Source organism: Tetrao urogallus, assembly GCF_951394365.1.
Source record: "Tetrao urogallus genome assembly, chromosome: 1".
NCBI lineage: Eukaryota > Metazoa > Chordata > Aves > Galliformes > Phasianidae > Tetrao > Tetrao urogallus.
The window spans coordinates 148,618,890-148,638,371 of record NC_136813.1 but is presented as its reverse complement, the minus strand read 5'-3'; the positions used below and the strand labels follow the sequence as shown (position 1 = coordinate 148,638,371).

The 19,482-nt window shown below is 45.3% G+C and overlaps 1 protein-coding gene across 4 annotated transcripts; it reads left to right on the top strand.

Moving 5' to 3' along the window:
- Nucleotides 1–2,356: 2,356 nt before the first annotated feature.
- ELK3 (ETS transcription factor ELK3) lies at nt 2,357–15,969 on the top strand (the record flags this gene model as incomplete). 4 transcript variants are annotated; one of them, XM_079549607.1, is made up of 5 exons in its annotated part: nt 2,357–2,563; nt 10,332–10,675; nt 10,895–11,126; nt 13,593–13,715; nt 15,871–15,969. In XM_079549607.1, 5 exons carry the CDS (start codon nt 2,357–2,359, stop codon nt 15,967–15,969), a joined length of 1,005 nt encoding a protein of 334 aa, XP_079405733.1. The 4 variants fall into 4 exon arrangements, with proteins under 4 accessions (XP_079405733.1, XP_079405734.1, XP_079405731.1 ...); XM_079549608.1 differs by lacking the exon at nt 10,332–10,675 and having other exon boundaries at nt 10,788–11,126; XM_079549605.1 differs by having other exon boundaries at nt 10,332–11,126.
- Nucleotides 15,970–19,482: the final 3,513 nt, after the last annotated feature.

The window sequence follows — 19,482 nt, the reverse complement described above, 5'->3', positions numbered from 1 at the left end:
TTTAATAATTATGACATTAGAGATGAATGATCTATAAAGGATGTTAACACTTGCACAGATGGTGTAATTTAGAAGAACTTAATACTAAAGGCTGTAAAGCAAATATGTAACTTCCAGGTATATTTGAATTCTAGCTGAATATATCTTTCTTGCCTTACCCTGGCTATAAAGTGATAAAAACAATTCAACAAAGCAAATGTAAACCCTTTGAAAGTGCCAAAGCAGCCATAAGAGGCAGTTTTGTTTCAAGAATACCTAACAGCCCTGTGAGGCTTTGCTATCTTGTGAAGGTGATGTGAAGTTGTGTTACGCAGCTGGCTGTTGTAAGATGTATGTTTGTCTTTCTGTCATTCCCACTGCATTCTCAGTCATGTAGAGAAATGAGGCTTTTGTAAAGATAGTAACACCATAATTAATTCTGCAAAACCTTGTTTGGCCAGTGGAAATTGTTTGGAGCAAAACTCCAAATTCTGTTTTTCTGCAACACTGCAACCTTTTCAAGTATCTTTACCTTGTTTTTACCAACTGAAGCGTATGTCATTTATTTTCCTTTTCAACTAGTGCGTGGTGAAGACAAGCATACAGCAGCATCTAGTGAGTTAGCAAGAGAAATAAAGGGTTTCTGTAGCTCTGGGGCAGACTGAAGAGGGAAAGCAGTCCCCTGCTGCACTGCTGCCTGCAGGGATAGCTGGAGGTCTCCTGCCCTCTGGTGGTCAGCACACCAAAGGCAAGGTGAGGCAGGGATCCTGATATGTGAGGGTAATATACTGGGAACCAAAATGAACAGGGAGATTAAAAATCAAGAGTTTGTTTCGATAAAGACAAAAATATCTGTTGTTACACAAAGTTAAGTAATAACTGACCCCATTCACAGCGGCGTGAATTGACCCAGTAGTGCTGGCATCTCTGAATCTGCATTAGTTAGAGATAATGTAGAGTCATAGAGTGGTTGGAAGGGGCCTTAAATATCGTCTGGTTCCAGGCCTCTGCCATGAGCAAGGACACCTCCCACCAAGGTCCCATCCACCCCGGCCTTGAGAACCTCCAGGGATGGGGAATCTACAACGTTCCAGTGCCTCACCACCCTTATAGTTAAGAACTTCGTCCCTATACTTGATCAGAACCTATCCTTTTTCTGTTTAAAACTGTTACTCCTTGTGCTATCACTGCTCTCTCTTATAAAGAGTCCCTCTCCAGCTTTGCTGTAGGCTCTTTAGGTACTGGAAGGCCACAGTGAGGTGTCCTTGGAGTTTTCTATCCTTCAGGCTGAGCAACCCCAACTCTTTTAGCCTGTGTTCATAGGGGTACTCCAGCCCTCTGATCATCCTTATTGCTTTCCTCTGGACCCACTCGAACAAGTCCATGTCCTCCACGTGCTGCAAGCCCCAGAGCTGAACAGTGTTCCCAGTAGGGCCTTATGATGGCAGAGTAGAGGAGGAGAATCAGCACCCCCCATATATCTGAATTAAAATTCAGAAGCGGCCAAGAAAAAATGATTTAAGATAGTATTAAACGTGCTGAGGCTGCCAGTGTTGTTGAAAGTGAGGGGAAATATTTTCTAGTTCTGTAGTTCAAAAAGCCAGTTGCAGCTATATCTTTATTGCAATAATAAGTTGTCTTCAGTGCTAAGAGGCTCAGGTTCAGTTGTATACGTGCCTGTGCTGAACTAGAATTTATTTATTCTTACATTTATTCTTCTCTTGCAGTGCCTGAAAAAAACTTTCATCATGCCTGCAGAATAGGTTGTAGCTTTAGAGCTGTTTAAATTGGCTGACAGGAACAGCAAGAACCATTTGAGGCACTGCAACAAGCAAAAGGTATAAAGGCTGTATGAAATAGGGAAGGTAGGCTGTGGTGGGAAGGGGAAGTGTGGTTTCTGGTCCTCAAAACAAAGGAACTTCTCCATTTTTTCCTCATCTTTCTGTTCTTCTTGGATGGGGGAACATCCAAGTTTAGTATACCTGTCATGACAGTAAGTAGCAGTTTTGCAGTTGCTTCCAGCATGGGTTATATAAAATCTGTTTTGTTTGTTTGTTTGTTTGTTGTACATTCCTTTCAAGGGTAGCTGCATGCACTATGGTGTAGACCTTGACTGAAGATGACCCTGTACCATCTAAACTAAGTGGGCAATGCTTTGCTGAGTATTTGCTGTATTTTTATAGCTGTGCAAAAAGTACTGAAACGGGAGTTTGAGACTTGCTGGTCTTACGGAAGTTTGGTTGTGAACAGTGTGGTTTCCTTTGCTAAATTATGTCAGATGATTCTTACCCAGAGCTTATCACTGAACTGAGTGTTGGCTGAAACACCTGCTCCCAGATGTTTTTCACACCGTTGCTCTCCTTTGTCCCTTGTAGGTATGGAGAGTGCAATCACACTGTGGCAGTTCCTTTTGCAGTTGCTGCTAGACCAGAAACATGAGCACCTGATTTGCTGGACGTCTAATGATGGCGAATTCAAGCTACTCAAGGCAGAAGAAGTGGCTAAGCTGTGGGGACTCAGAAAAAACAAAACTAATATGAACTATGACAAGCTGAGCCGAGCGCTCAGATACTATTATGACAAGGTAAATTTTGTTCTTCTCATGCAGACTAAGAAAGTAGAAACACTACCGTTTAACATTTCAACCCTGTTGTGGATACTTTTTAAAGTTCTCCCAATTAGTTTTTACAGCAGACACTACTTCCAGAGGCAATTGTGGAGGTAAGAAGGCAGCCAAGATGGACAGGAAAGCACTGCATGCCCATTTCCGCGGGCAGGGGTGGGGCAAGGTTTTGATTTAGGCTTACACTTACTGATGCTTTCATATGCTTCTGTGTTTGGCTACCTGATATTTTCTGTAGCTTTTGACAATAATAAAATAACTGTTGATAACAGAGAGCTGTTTGATTATTGCAGCCTGCACAGGATCTTCAGAATGCAGGGAGGTGGTAGAAAGCAGTGATGCTCCAGTGCAGCAGGTACTGGCAGCTATGCCAGCAGGTACCCCCTATGCTAGAGCAAGGAAAGAACACACAGGCAACCCAACAGCATAGAGGGTGGGCATGAGTTTTCAAAGTTTTTGTGGGACACAACTTTCAGAACCTGGATGCTGTTGGCCTTTGCTTTAACTTGCTTGAGCTTTGTAGTAGATTTTCTTTTTTATAATTGTATTGGATCATAGTAATGTTAATCTGGGAACACAGCATTGAAAAACATTTAGAAATATTTTGACAGAGCAGCATTACCTTGCATGAATCTCTCTGTAGCTCATCAGTTGTTAATGCTAAGCATTTCCAAGGGTTGGGAATTTTTCCACTATATTATTTTAGGACACAATCCACATTAGCTTCCGCAGTAGTCAATCTTATATGTTGTTGTTATTTAATTAGCATTAATATATGTGAATGAGCAGTGATGTGGTGTTTAACTGGATGAAAGTGCAGAGTAAGAGTAGCAAATAGAAAGACAAGCAACCGATCAGATGGTGGGTGTCAGAGCAGGGCGTATGTGTCAGGTAGCAGTTTCATGCTGAGCTCATTACAGTTGAAGACTGTGCTTGCAGTAGGATGTTAGATTTACTCTGACTTGTGAATTTATCTTCAGGATATCTGAACTCAAAATAACAGGGTGTATGCTTTCTTGTCTAATTTATTTGCCCTTGCAAAACCTGTTGAATTGTGCCCCTTCTTCATGCTGACAAAAAGGCTCAGAAATACATCTGTGGAGGTTTGATAGAACTAATCAGACCCTAAGGGGTCAGCGTTGTTCCGGCAGCAACCTTGTAACTGGCAAGCTGTGTTTATTTGCCCCCCTCAGAAGCTGGTGACAGATGGGTGGTGTAGGCACGTCCATTTTCAACCTGTTTTTAAAAAACTGAAATCTGGAAAAAAAACTTGACCATACTAACCTGGAAGTATTTAGATCAACCAGCTTGCTTCTGATTTTCAGGGATTGTGACCATGCTTGTAATCTAGAAGAAGTCAGTAGAGGGTACTGTTGGCTGGCACGTGTGAAAATCAAACTTGTGCATAATAGTGGGAGTTGGTAAGATGACTCTCACTCTCTTGAAACCATCCTTCACTTGGACATTTAGTCCTTGGTCTTACTCTTTGACAGCAGCATGGTGGCAACAGAATGCAAAGATGAGAACAGGGAATAAGCAGAATTTGTGTTAGATTGCTGCAACAGAAAGATGTTTGAAGGCAGTCTGAGATGTGGCAGGGTAATAAAAAGGCAGAATTACAGAGCACAACTTTTGAGCTGCTAAAATAACTAGCATATTCACCTTATGCAATTTCAGATTTTACCAAATTCAAGGAGTTCACAAATTGTTTCCAACCTTTTTTTGGATGACATTTTATTGTTTCTATTAATATTAAATCATTTTGGAATTATTTCCCCTTAAATGGATGCTTTTAGTAATATGTCTGAATTTTTTGTTTTGTCTGTTCCTTGTTATTCTTGAAGATTACATTAAAAAGAAGAACCATTAGATTTTGTGTATTAGAAAGGAATACTTCACAGCCATGCTTAGTGGTCTGTTCTCATCTTGGTTTAGAGAAAGGACAGTGAGGTGAGATTATATGGTGAGTAAAAGTGATGCTCAACACAGTTATGGCATGTGTGCTACCTGCACATGGTAGGGGAGCTTGATGCTGCAGGACTGAACTCAGAGTACTTTTCTCATGCATTATTGGTAGTGCACTAAATCTTGGAGGCACAGTGTGACTGGGCAGCCAGTCCAACACAGCAACCAAAACCCATGTTGATTGCAAATTAACTTTGTGCAATTTTCTGACCAGCCTTTTGGTTCCTCACACTGGAATTTGAAAGACTGTATGAAACTGTAGGAATTTTTTAGATGCAGATGTAGAGCTCTAAGTATTACAGTAAAATGTTTTTAGTATTCTGTCTGCCAGAAGTCGGATTTTTCCACTTAACATCTTTCAAAGATGGCCTGGCTTAGAAGGCACAAAGGGATTCAGAGGACACCGCAGCGGCTGTTCCAAGCAGCTGCTATGATGAATTCCCCTTCACAAAGTGCTAAAAAGGCTTCTGCTCAGCATGGGGAAATTCGCTTCACTATTTGACTCCAGCCTCTCCAATTATAAACTTAACTGGGATCAGTGGGGACAGAGAGCCTGCTGGTGGATGAGCAGCACATGCAAAGTACAAATACACCATTATTGACTGAGCAGGCACTGCTTGAAAATAGGGGACAAGATATTTGTAGCACTCGTCCTCTAAGATCTCTCTGATCTCTTCAAATCAATGTAATGGCTCTTTACTTGAGCCTCCCTTTCTCCTTATTCTGTTTCTGGTTGCTTGCTCGCTGCCACCCCCTTCATGCACACACCTTTGTCATCTCTACTGTCTCCACTACTCACCATCTGCCAGAGAAGTGGCTGTATGGTCTTCAGCATGGTATGGTTGTTCCTCACTGTTCTTACTGCTGCTTTCTTGACCTATGTGCTCTCCTCCATCTGCTAATTTTATCTAGGTGTAGCACAGGGATTCGGGCCATTTTTTTGAGTTCTGCAGCCCAGTGGAGTTCATAGCTCCTTGGTGGAGAGAAGGATAAGCTCTTCTTTCTCCATATATTATGGCCTTGTGTATCTACAGGGTCTTCTCCACCTTGAACTCCAATGATGTGGCAGCATGTGAGTTTGAGGCAAGTGCATTGATCTTTGAGAGGTGATGGTGGCCCATGGGCTGGGCCTTCCTTTCTTGGGCCACCCTCTGCTGCTGTATGCGGCTGACACCAAGTGAGTTTGTCTTTGAAATTATTCACTGTGGAGAAATAAAAGCTGATCACTGGATAAGTGGGGGTTTATAAGCTCTGCCATTGTGCTTGGGGGGAACGCTCGCTTGTTAAAATTCATCATCTGATTCATCTGAAGTTAAAAGTAAATTAATTCCAGTGCTGGAGAAAAATAACACAATTAGGGCAAGTTCCTTAGCTTGGCTTTGAAGCAGATGATGTGCTGTTGAGGCTGATGGCTGGGTTTATGTTAAATTCACATATAAAACACCCCAGGAAATGTATGGTGTGGCATGTCTCCGTTTGCTGCTGAGATTCTGGTTGCTAAAGGTTTGTAGATAATCTGAAGACTTTCCATTTCCTGCTTCATTTGTTACCCAAATTTCCCTTCACTCTTTGTGTTTAATGCATTTCCTGTGTTGCCTTAACAGAGCAATACACAGATGACAAATAGCACTAAGGGAAGGAATCCTGCACAACCTACAATCTGAGCATGTTCGGTTCCCAAGCAGAGTACTTTTTCTTGGTGTGTAGAAACAAAATCCCAATTTAAGAAGGATTAGTACTTTTATTATTGTTGAAGTTGCCCAGTTGCTTTCTTATTTGCTGATAACTGAAATGATGGATACTTCTTGGGATTCTCTGTAGAGGTTTCCAGACTGCTAAAGTTCCCAATGAATATTTCAAGATGACACCACATGATAGAAGTTTTGAGGGACAAATGCAGGGAGCTGCATCCAGATATCCACATCAATAGGATGTTAGAGTTGTGGAAGTCACGTCTTCAGAAGTTAGGCAATGCAAAAGTCATAGTTCCCTGCATAATGTTTGCATGAGTTATGCTGCTTTAATTACACAATCGTATACCATTGCAACAAGCAACTATTCAATATTTTTGAGTCCCCTCTGAAGAGCATGTGCCCTCAGGCTTTACTCAGCGACTGCTATTCAGTCAGTCTTCTAAAGACAGAATAAATCATTTTAACTTCAGTTAATGGCTGCCCTCTTTTTAGATATAGAAGGCAGCACAATGTGTAGTACATAAATAACATGCGTTCTTGTTTGTGCTTGCTGCAGCAGAGGGGACAGTGCTTCTCAGGTACTCAGAGGCTTCTGAGGTGCCCTCAGCCCTCCCTCCCTGCCTGTAAGAACACGTCAGACCCCATACCCTGGTTACCAGTTCTGGTATTTAATGCCCAAGTGTGTGTGGCAGTGTGGAACAATTCTCTTGGGAAAAGGTCCATTGCTTGGTCTGCTTCCAAAATTTCAGGATATAAAGTGAGAGCAGAAATTATTATTCTGCTTTTGTTGAAGTCTTGAGTTTTATTCATGGAAAGATGGAAGACGGCAGTGAAACTATAGCAGTATGATGGCACTAGATTACCAGCTGTATGCTTTGTAATGGTACAGGTGAGAGGGGTCTTAAGGAAGTATTTGAAGGAGCATTAGGAAGTAGCTTTTTGGAGAATTGAAAAGAGCTTCTTTTGAGAGTGGGGGGTGGAAGTCAAGTAATACTTTATCTGAAATAGCATAAAAGTAGTTAGTTGATGCTGTCCTTACTGAAAGATGAGAGTAAAGAGTATGGCACTGAGATAATGGGTAGAGGAGAAAACCCAAGAAACTCACAAAAAACTGTGGTGAACAGTGGCCTGGCCAAAGCCGCCTGGCAAGAGAGTGGTCTGTGTGTCCCTGGTGGAGGTGGGTGAGGAAGGGCGGATGTCCAGCTGCTGCGAGCCTTGCTCTGCCAAAGGTCAGAACAGGTGCATGATTTAGTAATACCTGTGCCTCTGTCACAAACTTTACAGAATTTGGCATGTACACATGCAGCATAATAAGCACAAAGGCATGAAGTGTGATGTTAACAGTCTGCCTGCCTGCACGTGCTGATGTCCTGTGTTTTGGAGCGTTTCAGCCACAGCTGCCTTCTGCCAGCTTACATTCTTCAGACATGGGAGTGTGAATATTTCCTCCTGCCTTGTTTTTGTAAAGGTCACAGTAATTTTACCATTTGGAAAGAGGAGGCGATTATTTCATCTGCAGGTTCTGGTAGAATCCTATTCAAGTGGAAGACAGGGTGGAGAACTCACAGCCAAAGTGTTGCCGTGGATGTTGCATCCCTGGATACTCTCAGAGCTTGGGAACTTGCCACACGTTAAAGTGGGAGCTAAGTGCAGCAGCTACAGATCTTGGCCCTTCTTTCCCAAGCAGGGTCCTTTCAGTGCCTAGGGGCAAGTTCATCCCATTCTGCCACAGGTTTGGGGATTCTAGGCACCCTGATTATAGGCGTTTACAGGAAAAGTGTCCCAGTCTGTCTTCATGTCTCTTGACCTCCTTAGTCTGAAGTTCTGCTGGGAAGCAGGTCTCAGTTCCAGCTGATGCTCCAAGTGGCTCCTGCATACTTGTGAGCTAACAGGCTTGAGCCAAGCTGCTAAAATCCTGATGTCGTGTTGAGAGATAGTTACACCTTAGCTCTAAATGACTCAATCAGGAAGTGTGGACATAAATCGATGTAAAAACTTCAGCCACATTACAGCTTGGTTTCAAGTGCAGGAGGAGCCAGGCCACCAAGCCTTTGGCATCCAGCTCACCTGGTCTGTGGAGGAGGACAATCCCTATCCCTCCAGGTTGGAGCACATGGGGCCCACCTGCTCTGAACTGGTCTTTGGAGTGCTGTGGGCAGAGTGCCCGAAGCGCTGTGGTGCAGATATGCCTGAGCTCCCAACACACTGGTGGGGGCAGTGCGGCCATCAGGCAGCAGCACCCAGCTGGCATCGGAGCCTTCAAAGAGCGGTGTGATGCCAGGTAGGATACCTGGAAAATCCAACCAACGGCACAAAGGGGCTGGAGGAGCACGTACACTCACTGGCCTGCCACTGAGAGGCCTATTCTGCCTGCAGAAGCAGTCAGTATCAGGAAACCTCCTTTGCTCTTTGAAACTGAGCCCTGCTTGTCATGGTGCCTGTCGTTGTCCTCCCTGGTTGGAACCGTCTTCTGCAGCTCAGAATAATTCTGACAGATCACCAAAGTGATGTAAAAATAAGCTGCTTCTTAACCTTCACATCAGTCGTTCATCAAAAAATGCTTGAAAACGCTGTCGTCATTTGAGAGGCAGTTAATTAATTTGTGTCCTTATTTTCTCTTAAATGCTGATGGAGATTTCCTGGGGCTCTTCATTTGAGAGAAGCCTGCAAAGTGCTCGAGGGGCCTACACTTGAATCCTTTTCATCTGCAGCCATCATTAAGTAGGCTTGCTGCAGGCATATGGAGACAGAGGAGCTGCACTCAGAGACCTTCTGAAAATATGTTTAATAATGATGGAGGATATATAAACTCTTCGTTTGGCTGCCTTTTATAGCAGTGGTTCCCTGCTTTAAGTCTGCGTCCATCTACAAGTTGCTCTGGTGCTTGGTGGAACAATAACTCTTAAGAGGAGTTTTTTGAACTAAAATGTATATACTAAAAGAAAGAGACAAACCAAAATCCAGTTGGGATGTTTCTTCTCATATGTGAATAGTTAGAAGGTTCTGTGTTTATGATATTACGTAAATGAAATGGTACAGAAGAAGTGCATTCATCTAATGTTTCACCTAATTAACAGAAAAATCTAGGCCAAGGCCAAAGCCATGGGAATTAAAGGTACGCAGATATATTCCATGGGCTAAATATACGTCCTGAACTTTAGGACTGCAAAAAATAGGCACTGAGCGATCAGCCAGGTGGGCAGAACATGCGTTCAGCTCGGCCTGGGAGAGAGCAGCTCTGTGCTTCCAGCCTGAGCTTGCCAAAGTTGGTTCTCCTCCTGCACCGTGCATCCGTGCTGCAAACTTGAGAAGAAACTTTCTCTGTGCTGCAGCTCTGACCTGGGGAGCAAATCTCTTCCTGAGATTAATTTTGTATTCAAGAAGGTGTCTGAATGAAGTTCCAGCCAAGGAACGTTTAGATGTGGTACTGAGGGACATGATTCGTGGGGAAATATTGGTGGTAGGTGGACAGTTGGACTGGATGGTGTTGGAGGTCTTTTCCAACCTTAGTGATTCTGTGACCCGATACAGAAGTGCGTACTCCTCTCTCCCCAGATCAACCCTGCTTTTGTGGCAGAAAAAAGATGTTGTTCAGGCTCTGCGAGCACCCAGGATTGGGCCCTGTCCATATATAAATAGGGAGGACGCTTATGTTCCTTTTTTTTTTTTTTAAAAAAAAAAAAAGAATGTGTGTTTTCTCAACTGTTCTGAGAATCTGTGCCTGAATGAAAAACAAATAGCATTTTAGGAATAATGTAAACGTTCACATTCCCTTGTGTACAGCAAGGCAGGTCTGGTTGTAGAGTGCAGGCAGGAGGGGCTGCAGGCGTGTGCCCCACAACAGGATCACTGCCTGGGGAGAGTTTTTAAGAGGAGGCTTCCAGACAAACCCTCAACCAGGGGCTTCAGGAAAAGTGAGATCACTTGAAATCTCAGGAAATAGTGCCCTTTGTTTCTCTGAAGGCCCTGAGCGGGTGGAGGAAGCCTCAGTGCTCCTTTGCTCTTTGTGTTTGCTGTACTCCGTGCCTCCGTGATACTGATCTTCCTAGCGTCTGCTTTTGTATTTGCAGAACATCATCAAGAAGGTGATTGGACAAAAATTTGTGTACAAGTTTGTGTCCTTCCCTGACATTTTAAAGATGGATCCACACGCCGTGGAAATCAGCAGAGAGAGCCTTTTGCTGCAGGACAGCGACTGTAAGATGGCCGCCGAGAGCAGGGACGTGCACAAGCACAGCTTGTCGGCTCTGAAGAGCACAAGCCGCAACGAGTACATCCACTCTGGCCTGTACTCCTCCTTCACCATCAACTCTCTGCAGAACCAGCCAGACCCTTACAAGCCAATCAAAACAGAAAAACCGGAGGAGAAGTCGGAAGGAAGCACACCGGTCGAGGAAGTGCGGACTGTTATAAGATTTGTGACAAACAAAACAGACAAACAAGTCATGAGGCCCATGGTGTCATTGCCTTCCACCTCCGAAACAGCAGCTGCCTCTGCTTTTCTCAGCTCACCCGTATCAGCCAAAATCTCTTCCTTAATGCTACCCAACAGTGCCAGCATCTCATCTCCATCATCATCCTCCTCCAGGTCGCCGTCGCTGTCTCCCACCTCACCCCTCCCCTCTGAGCACAGGAGCCTCTTCTTTGAGTCCAGTTGCCACGACTCAGATTCCCTCGAGCCGCTGAACCTCTCCTCGGGCTCCAAGGCGAAGTCGCCATCTCTTCCCCCAAAAGCTAAGAAACCCAAAGGCTTGGAAATCTCAGCCCCACCTATGGTTCTTTCCAGCACCGATATCGGTTCCATTGCCCTCAACAGCCCTGCTCTTCCTTCGGGATCTCTGACTCCAGCTTTCTTCACTGCACAGGTATGGCTGGCCAGCCTCACGTGCTCTTTTCATAGCCAGCTCTCGCTCAGTTTGGCCAAGGGTTTTAGTGCTCAGGGCATGTTGTCAGCCACTGCCAGAGCGATGTGAGGAGAGAGGGTTCCTTGTGGCACTGCACTGCTGGGGTTTCCATGTGGTTGTGGGGAGAATGAAAGAAAGGGAGGACAGAGTTCTTGTAGGTTGGAAACTGAGCATAGGTACTGTGAGGTGCTTGGTCAGAGCTCTGTGCTAGGTGTTGCAGCCCTTGAAATTGTGATATTAGGTTTCAAACAGGGAGTAAGTAAAAAATCTGGTGGATGTCCCACCAGACCAGGCTGTAGGGGCTCTGAGGACCCTGATCAGCTGTAAGTGTCCCTGCTCGCTGCAGGGGAGTAGGACCAGATGGCCCTTAAGAGTCCCAACTCAAACAGTTTTGTAATTCTGATTGGTGTCTACGACAGGCTTTTAAGCCAGCTTTGATTTGCAAAGTTTTGCAGGTCCAGAAAGTACTTGGCGGAGCTCCCTTTCAGTACAGACCTGAATAACTGGTAGGTTCTTCTGTTCTCTATAAAATAACTGCCAGTTAATCACATCTCTGTGGTAATGTCGATGTACAGTTCTGATTTTTAAGCAAGTCTGTGGAAAAAAATCTATTTATTCAGAGGTTAAGAGAAAAAATCACATAACAGAAAATGATCCAATGTGTTCATCGGTGAGTTTCGTTCTGTGCTGCCACTGCATCAAAAAAATCCTGGAAGGGAAAAAAAATATTGAAGAAAGTTGGTGCAAACACTGGCATTGAATGAGACAGTTCAACCAGTCATCTGTCGGGGATCAAACCGTGCCCAGAGGGACCCGCAGGCCTTCCCATGAGGCACGGCCCAGCTGGGATGCCCAGGGCACGTGCTGTGCCTGCTCAGCTTGGAGTCCTCATGGGGACAGGGGAGCAGAACATGTGCTTAGCCAGCATGGTGCTTGCTCTCCCTGTGCCTTTCAGCAGGATGCAGAAGTTTGTGCAAAGCCACTGCGACTCGGGCACACCTGCAGTCCACTGAGATACAGGGCTGTGCCACAAAGAAAGAGGAAATCTGTGGTCTGCTATCAGTCATTTTGTGCACCGTAAAGCCTCTGAGTGATCTGATGAATGGCAGGAAGAACGGGAGTGTGGCAAACCAAAGATGAGGTGCATTGGCAGGCCCATACAGCCTCTATCTGTGCTATAACCACAGTAAGTGTTTTGCTTGTAGGCAGCAAATTTGACAAATCCTATCAGATGCCAGCTAGACAGAATGACAGCGTGAGTTATTACAGGCTTGCTTTAATCTACTGCTGCCACAGAACTCAGGATAAAGAACAATTTCTCTCCTCGTTTTGTAATCATTTCTTTGAACACTTCATTTTCTCATTCATCTCTGAATCAGAGTCCTTCCTACCCTGAAAGTCATAGAAGGGAATTAGAGGTGTCCAACCTTTTGGCTTGCCTGGGACACGCTGAGTGAAGAGGAATTGTCTTGGGCCAAGTAAAAAATATACAGGGCACTTGTATGAAAGTAACAAAACCTCATTTTTATTTTTTTCATTAAAATATATATAAAAAAGAGGGCAACAAAATATAAACCTTGCAGGCTGGACATGTGTGACCCCCTTCAGTAGGATGCCTCACTATGGCACTGATGGCCATCATCCAACTGAATGCCAGTACACGGCTTTTTTGGCAGGTTGTCCCATCTCAGAGGAGGCAGATGGCACCCTCATAGGGTAGCCCTGGGTCTGTTTATTTTAATGTTTGGTTATGCAGCAGTGTGGCTTTAACTGTCTGTTTCCAGTGTGGATAAGAAGCATCCTGCAACGTAAAGAATTAAATAAAAACTGTACAGCAGCTGTGTGCATCTGACTGTAAAACCTCAGCATGACAGCTGTAACATAGGCTGGAAATGGGCTCAGGTGCTGCCCCTTCGCTGAGCATCACTGCAGTGAGCTGCCCCAGTTCAGACTTGCTGTGCTTAGATCATAAGGAAGGTTTTTCGCATCCAGCACCAGCTGTATAGTGGCGTGAGGGCAGAAAATGAGGATACATGAATTTCCACATGTAACGTGAGGCCAGCCTACACTGTCTGCGCTTAGGTTTCCTCGAGTGGTTCTGATGCTTGTCTGATGGTGATACTGCTCTATTTGCATGAAATAAATGTGAAGAGGTTGAGAGCTTTTCTCTGGTTGGCACTTGGCTGTGTCACAGCTCACAGGTACAAGTGCCAGCCATCGGGATGCGAGCTTTGGCTCAGCACTGCCATCGAGCACACATTTGCACACCTGCAGATCTGAACGGAGCACAGCTCAGCCTCAAATCCTCTCGCTGTGGCTGTACCTACATATGAAAGAGCACCTCCAGGTTTTCTTTAGTATTTCCTTATTCTTTCCTTATGCTTTACCTCAGCATATGACAGAATATTGACCGTTTCTGTCTTGCAGACCCCAAGTGGATTATTGCTGACCCCGAGCCCGCTGCTGTCCAGCATCCATTTCTGGAGCAGCCTCAGCCCCGTTGCTCCTCTGAGTCCTGCCAGGCTGCAGGGACCCAACACTCTGTTCCAGGTAGGTCTGTCTAACACACAGGTTTCACTTCTGGAAGTGCATGTGGAAGCTGTGTCAGGGGAACATCTCATGTTGGACCGGAGCTTTTCAAATGGTTTGAGGAAACACAGGAGTTGATGAGCATTTCTAAGAGAAGTGTGTTTGCCTGCACCACCTTTAGAGCACTGGCAGCACAGCCAGACTCTCCTGGGCAGCATCTGCTCTGAGGTAGAAACATACACATTGCATGAAGGAAACAGAGTAAGTGCTGTGCACTGGTAGGAATAAGAGAGCCCTCGGAGCTCTGAGGAGAGAGTGCAGAGCAGGAGAGCATGGGAGAACCAAGAGCAGTTCCACACCACCTCGCTATGCAAGGCCCAGCTCATCCTTCTCTCTGGAGAAGGTACTTCTCACTCAGAAGACAGGATACAGTTGTATTTAACTTAAGGGCACTCTGAAGGTCGTGTTTCCAGATCTGCAAATTGCCTGGGTGGCTGCAGACGGGTCACTTACCCCTCTGAGCACCACCTCTGTATTCACTGGGAGAAAAGCAGCGCTGTCCTCTTGTATGGATACTGGTTGTGAAAGTCTGTTTTATGGAGATATCGTAAATATCAAAGGCATGAAGCAAACAGCAATGGCTGTGGAGCTCAGGGGCAGTGCTCTGCGGCTGAGGAAGGGATGGTGGGCATGGCCTGAGCAGCTCCAGCTGCAGTTGACTGAGTGAGTCACAGGAGGAACGAGGCTGAGCAGCTAATTGGCAGCAATCACAAGAAGCCTATGGTCAGCCAAGCAGCTGAAGAACACAGGGAAAGTCTGGGAGTAAAGGCCCTGAGTGCTGTGGCTGGCACCAACAGCGGAGGGTGCTCTGAACCCTCAGGGGGTGGCTGCACTGGGTTGGGTGGCAGTCCTTCCACTTCCAGATGCAAAGCATGGGGCCCCGGGGCTGTTTGGTTTTCACCTGAGTTGAAAGAACGTTTTCTTGCTGATAAAGGAGCCAAAATGCTGCCGGCAGCCAGAAGCCAGCACCGCTCTGCGACTGCCTTCCTCACCCCCTTGCCTGCTGACTCACAGGGAGGTGGGAGCAGGCTCTGTACATCATCTTTCAGGCCTGTGCTGCTTTCTCAGCAGTGCTGTGCTCAGCCCTGGCTCTAGCTCTACAGTGTTAGTGTTTTTATAGGACCAGGAATTCGTCAACAGAGCAAGCCCGGGACGAGCCTATGGGAGTAGTGCAGTCCCTGCTTTGGTGAGCTCGTGACACGGCTGGGCCTGGCTGTTGGGATGCTCATTACCTGGTGAAAGCTCTCCTTCTATGCCTACGAGTTGAAAGCAGCTCCCACACACCGGTGCCCTTGCACCCTCACAGCCTCCTTCCGCACAGATGGCCTCGATACGCGGGCCTACCTGGAAGGTCTTCCCTTTGAAGTCGCGCCGTTGCACAGTTAATTGCAGCAGGGCTGATGTTGTGCAATGGGGGCCTGGTGCCACAGCCCCACCCTGCTGCTGGCCTGGGCGTGTTAGGAAGGCGTCAGCGCCCGCGTGGCAGGGCGTGGGCATGGGCCGTGGCACGGGGCAGGTGGTGAGTAAGCACTCTTTGCACAGCAGTGCAGAAAGCCTTTGTTAGGACAGACTGCCGCAGAAGACCCTGCTTCAAGGACTAAATGATCTGGCATAGCGACTGGGCTGTTTCTTGGATGAACTGTAACTGCTCGAGCGTCCTTTTCCCAGTGCTCTGCGCTCACAGTTGTGCTTTTTCGATCCTAAAACTGCACCCTGACTTTCACTTTTGCGAGGATCTTCCCTGCGCGGCTTTAATCAGATGAAAAGCGTGGGTTGTAATTAATGCTCTGAGAAAGATATTTGGAAACGGAACGGAGGGCACCCATTTCTCCACGTTGTTCACTTCTCCAGTGTGATTACGGCTGCCGTGTGTCAGCTTTTATATAAAATACAGCCAACAGTAGGCTCACCCATCCCCGTACGTTTAGAAGTGATTCAAGGTTTCACCCCTTGCTTCACATTCCTGGTGTCTGACGCAGGCATGTGGTATCCATCCTACTGCACAGAAATCAGCTCTCGAAAACATCTGGGCTCGGCTGCTAGCGGGAAAGGCGCATGCTTTGGGGCTGAGCACTGTGAGATAAGAGAGTGATTTTTCCCTTTTGGCCTCTTGCAGTTTCCAACTCTGCTAAATGGTCACATCCCAGTGCCACTCCCCAGTCTGGACGGAGCCTCTTCTCCAGTACTGCTTTCACCAAACGCCCAGAAATCCTGATGGTGCCTCACGCGTTAAGGACGTTTGGTGGATTTAACACTTCATTCCTATGGGCTAGTTTATTCCTGTGTCATGAGAAGGACATCGTGAAACCCTCTATTACTTTGGTTTGCACTTTTCATTACATGGATAGTCTACTTTTATTACGTTAGTGTTTTTAAACAGTGTTTATATATAAAAGTATATATAAATCTGTTTTGCATTAAATGAATTATAATTTTTTTATATCATAGCTCTCAAGTGTTGAACACTTCTGTTGTTGATGAAGTACTTTTCTGTAATGGATTGCAACAATGTATCTAATAAGGATGTGAAGCTTCTTTTTAATACCTTTTTCTGCCTATTACGCATTGTGCTTGTGTAAACTATAACCGGCTGTGCCTTCTTTTGCATAATGTCATGTAAATGATTTATATATTTTCTAGTATTAAGATGAAAAGTTGAAAGACAAAACTAGTATTGAGCAGCCCTACGGTAGGATGTCAGTATTTTCTCCACGGATAGGCCATACGACGCAGCGTATTCATGTAACTTTGTATTAAGTGCTTTCAAGTTGTATAAAAATAGCCTTATAATTTTTCTTTGCTGAAGTGAAAAACGTAATACACGTTACAGTCAGGAGATGTGTTCGGGAGTAACAAAGCCACATTTACACATGAGTTCTTCTGTGGAGTTGCAGCAGGGAAGAATCAGGCCGTGTGTACTCGTGAGACGTTGCCAGCATTTGAAAGTCCTTCTGTCGGAAAGGAGACGTGGCTCAGAATCTATCTGGCCCATATGTCTTACGAAGCATCAGCGCAACGGCTGGAAAGCCTGCAGGTAGTCTCTGTCCTCCCTCAGTAAGGATCACTGCCACCAGTTCCCCAGTGCTTTGTTTCCACGTGCCAAGTGCCTTCTACCACTTCCCTGAAGGATCCTTCTTGCTAACGGCTCAAGGGTCGCACTTCCCCTTCCCCGCAGCTGAAGAAGTTAGAGGACTGCAAATGTCTGCTGCTTGTCAAGAGGCGTACTATACTGCACACGTCTGGCATGTTTATGTAGAAACATCTCAATTCTGGACGAAGAAAAGCAGCACTGTGTTACCATAGACTTGCAATTTGAACTTAGTAGGTATGTCCTCTGCCTTGAGGTGATGGCTGAGTCATCTAAATGCCAGGTTAGGATGAGGCCAGACTCCCTGGCACCGCAGATACTAATCTTGGCAGGGCTTGTGCAAATCATCCCGTTTTCTGAGGCGGCTAAATTGGGTTGAATGCTGTTTTGCTACTTGGGTCTTTCAGATGAGACCTCCCGAAACCAAACCAAAGTGAGAATCACGTTTGCTCCAGGTCAGTAGAGCCTCTGCCTTATTTCTTGGCCAAGCAGCTGGTTGCAAGCCTGTGCGTTTTGAAACCTATGCAGTGAGTTGTCTGCTGATTCTCTGCTTGGATGCATTTCATTGATGATGTGTGTAGCTAATTGTAAAGTGCTTTTGGATCCTTCAAACTGAAAGGTGCTAAATAAACATTTTATTACTGCAGCTCTGATGTTGAAAAGCCATTTTTGGGGCAGAGGAATTCTGGCAAGAGTAAGCAGGAATTTTCCTGGGGCTCCTCAGTTTCACTCAGAATAATTACGTGAATCAGAAAGCTCTGCATCTACATGCAACACCAGTGCTGATAACCAGGGCAATTAGATGCAAGATGTAAGGAAAAAGAACAAAACAACAGCGCTGTCATTTGCTTGATTTAGTGGTGTAAGAGCTCCTAGACGAACCATCCCAAAACCAGAAGATGCAGCATGTATGTGTGAAGGGTGATTTTATGCTAACTAAAACCAGAACAGATTGGAAGAAAAGGCAGCATATAAGTAATGGGGTTGGCTGGTCTAGCACAGATTACATCACAAAGGTTTGCAGATCAGACATTCCCCTTTCAACAGCAGCTAGGTGGAATATTTTGCAGGAACTGAAAGTTACATGGAAGCAGCTGTTCACACTCCAGAGCCAACTCTCTTTTCTCAATTTTAGAAAAGCAGAAAAGCCCACTTCAGTACTCTCACCTGACATATACCAGTACAGTTAATAGGTGAGCAAGGCAAAAAGATGAAGCTCTTCTCACTGTTCAGTTATTCATGAAATTTTAGTCTTTCAATCAATATACTGAATACCACACTGAGAAAAAGAAACAGATTAAAAATGAAGAGAAAGTAGGTAACAGAAAAGATTCTTGAAAGATGAAGCATCCAGGTTCTTATTGCTTTACTCCTTCCAAGGTTTTACTGTTAACGAGGCAAAATTATTCTTTCAAAAAAGCTCAACATGAAATGAAACTACACGCAGCACCAGCCCTACTCTCAGCCTGCAACTCTGGGGCACTGGGGGATGCATCAGGTCTTCCAAGGAGTACTGCCAAGGCAGGGAAAACAGTGATGGGTGCTAAAGTACAGAAAGATTGGAAATGCGTCCGTTACATCAACACAGAACAATTTGTTTTGTCTGAGTAAAAGTAGTTCCATGAGGCAGATGCTTGCCAACCTGGAAACAATCAATAAGATGAGTGTTTAAAGGTGAGACAGCCATTAGTACAAGCAATGGGATTTAAATTGAGTTTCTACATTGAGAGGCTGTGTGATCCTGTGCCTGTAGGAAGTATCTTCCAAAGTCATCATGGCCAGCAAATAAATGTAGAAAAGGCACAGCAAGTACAGATGTTTTTGTATGTAAAGGCATCATTGATCCCTTGTCATCTTGAAGTTGTCTACATATCTTTTATGATATACACAGGTCACTCAGATGTAAGCATACCTCTACAGAGCTACAACTTTTGAAATCCCTTCTCTCCTCTTTTACTTTAATTGTAGCTGCTCTTTCCGACTAATTCATAAGTGCTCAGCCTACACAGATGGAGCACAAGCTTATTGCTTGAGGGCAAAGAGATTGACAGCATTAGTGAGGAGGAACATAAATTTATTTAAATGAGAAAAGGAGAATGAACCTGAGGCAGCAGCTCTGGAGCAAGCAGTGCCACAGCTTGCCCAGCGGGGTATCTGCAAACAGCTTCTTACAGGAGAGGTCTCTAGGAGGTACGACTGCAATTTCTTCCCCTGAGAGATTCCCGTCAGTTCATTTTGCGTTCACTCTGCAGTTAGTGCAGAGGGATAAATGCAACCTTAATTATTCCTAATCTAGCTCCAGGCCAGCTCCCACCTTTTTCAGATTAAGGAAAAGGACATGGAAAAGCGGGAAAAAAATTAAGCCTTTGGAAAAATGAGCTTGAGGGGTGAAGAGGAGGAGCGAGCAGCGTTGGCACTGCTGTGCGGGGCATGGAGGGAGGTGTTCTGCAAGAGCGGGTTGGAAAGGAGATGGAGAAGTGTATCCTCCCAGGTTTGCAATCCACAGCATCTCCGTCAGCAAGATCCCACTGCAACAATGAAGGAGGAATAATTTGTTTTGAGGTATGGCCTGAGAGCCAAGCAAGACTTGCATTTCATTAGGAGGACCATAAAAGTAATCTGCTTCGGCAGGACTGCTTA